The sequence below is a fragment of the Trypanosoma grayi genome (genome assembly GCF_000691245.1).
Source record: "Trypanosoma grayi strain ANR4 Tgr_1834_V1, whole genome shotgun sequence".
Taxonomy (NCBI): domain Eukaryota; phylum Euglenozoa; class Kinetoplastea; order Trypanosomatida; family Trypanosomatidae; genus Trypanosoma; species Trypanosoma grayi.
This window is the reverse complement of record NW_008827452.1, coordinates 159-1747: the sequence shown is the minus strand read 5'-3', so window position 1 is coordinate 1747 and position 1589 is coordinate 159. Positions and strand designations below refer to the sequence as shown.

General features: G+C 60.9%; 1 protein-coding gene across 1 annotated transcript; it reads left to right on the top strand.

The window, feature by feature from the left end:
• Positions 1-380: 380 nt before the first annotated feature.
• DQ04_18341000 (hypothetical protein) lies at positions 381-644 on the top strand (the record flags this gene model as incomplete). Its single annotated transcript, XM_009317696.1, has 1 exon — positions 381-644. The coding sequence occupies one exon, from the start codon at positions 381-383 to the stop codon at positions 642-644; it is 264 nt and encodes an 87-aa protein (XP_009315971.1).
• Positions 645-1589: the final 945 nt, after the last annotated feature.

Genomic DNA, 1589 nt, shown 5'->3' with positions numbered 1-1589 from the left:
ACGTCCATCGGGTTCGTCACGGTGATGCTGAGGCACGCGCCGAAGGTGGACGCACACATGTTCTGGAAGAAGGTCGCCGCGCGGTAGTCGTCGAGGCGGAACACGACGTCCTTCGTGAAGGCGGTGCCACCGAAGAGGCAGAAGGAGCCGGGGGCGTTGCGCGTCATGGTGACAACGGTGCCGGCGTACATCCCGCGCACCCCCTCGCGACGCAGCAGCTGCACCACGCCGCCCCGCAGCGCCGCCTCGTTGGTCTGGCTCAGCACCTTGAGGCGGTCGAGCGGCAGCAGCATCACCTCGCCGATGCCGATGAGACAGCCGGCGACGGACTCCATCAGGAGCTTGTCGCGCCTGCCAAAGAGGCGCGTGAAACGGTCGCGATGGTGCGTGTTGAGGTGGTCACGCACCAGCGGCTGCCCGGCGAACTTGTACACGCGCTGCAGCACCTTGTAGCAGACGGCGTAGGTGGAGCCGGGGTAGAGGTACAGCAGCTTCTGCGCCACGCTGGCGTCCGCCTTGGCGCGAAAGATGGTGGCGTTGAGGTTGTGCATCGTGCCAGCGAGGGATTCGCCTTGAATCCGGTTGCGGTTACTCATCAGCCGCTTCGCCACCGTGTCGAACGGGTGGAAAAAGGCGATCTCTAACACACCAGCCATCGTCGCCGCGCCAGCGTGGCCCTTAAAGAGCTTCGTCAGCACTGACGGCGACTGATGCGGCTGCTGCTGTTGTTGGACGACAGCGCTCATTCCGCTCCCTATTGTAGAGTACTCTCGCCTCAGGTTGCCTTTATCTTTTTGTTGTTGTGGGAGGCGTGAATTATAAACAGAGGCGTATATATATCCATATACATATTCATATATTTATATATTTATATGGATGTGTGTGCATAGAAAGAAAGATGTGCGTGCATGTGTGTGTGTGTGTGTGGCTTCTCCAGCACCCCACTTCATCGCACGTATGCATGCGCGCATAGACACATACACATGTGTTTGGGTGTATCTACGTGGTTTCCTTTCCTGCAGCCGCAGGAAATGTATCGATAGGTCACACTACTCATTCCTCGTCAGGTGGGGGTGGTGGTTCGTCATCATCACCATCATCCCCATTGTCGTCTTCGTCGTCGTCGTCGTCGTCGTCCTCGGAGGGTGGTGGTGGCGGGGGCTCATCCTCGTCATCATCACCATCAAGATCGCTACTGTGCAAGGCGCTGTCAGCACCGTCGCCGCCGCCCTCGCCATCCTCATCCTCATCGGGCGGCGGCGGCGGTGGTGGTGGCTCGTCATCGTCGCTGTCCTCCGACAATGTGGACCTGGACTCATCCTCGCCGCCGTCTTTGTCACCATTCCTGCTGCCGGTGGTGCCGTTGTCGTTGGTCTCCTGCCGTGACGCAGTAGTAGTAGCAGCAGCAGCAGCAGCAGGCACGGCGCCCACTGGGATGTCGTTGTGGGCGGCCGCGCGGAACGGCCCGCTGTACCCCACCGCCCGCAGAGTTGCCGGCAGCGCGCCGTCCTCGTCGAGCTCCGCCACTTCATCGTGCGTGCCCACAAGCACCGGCCCGACGAAGCAGAGGGGAAGCTCAAACGCGGAGA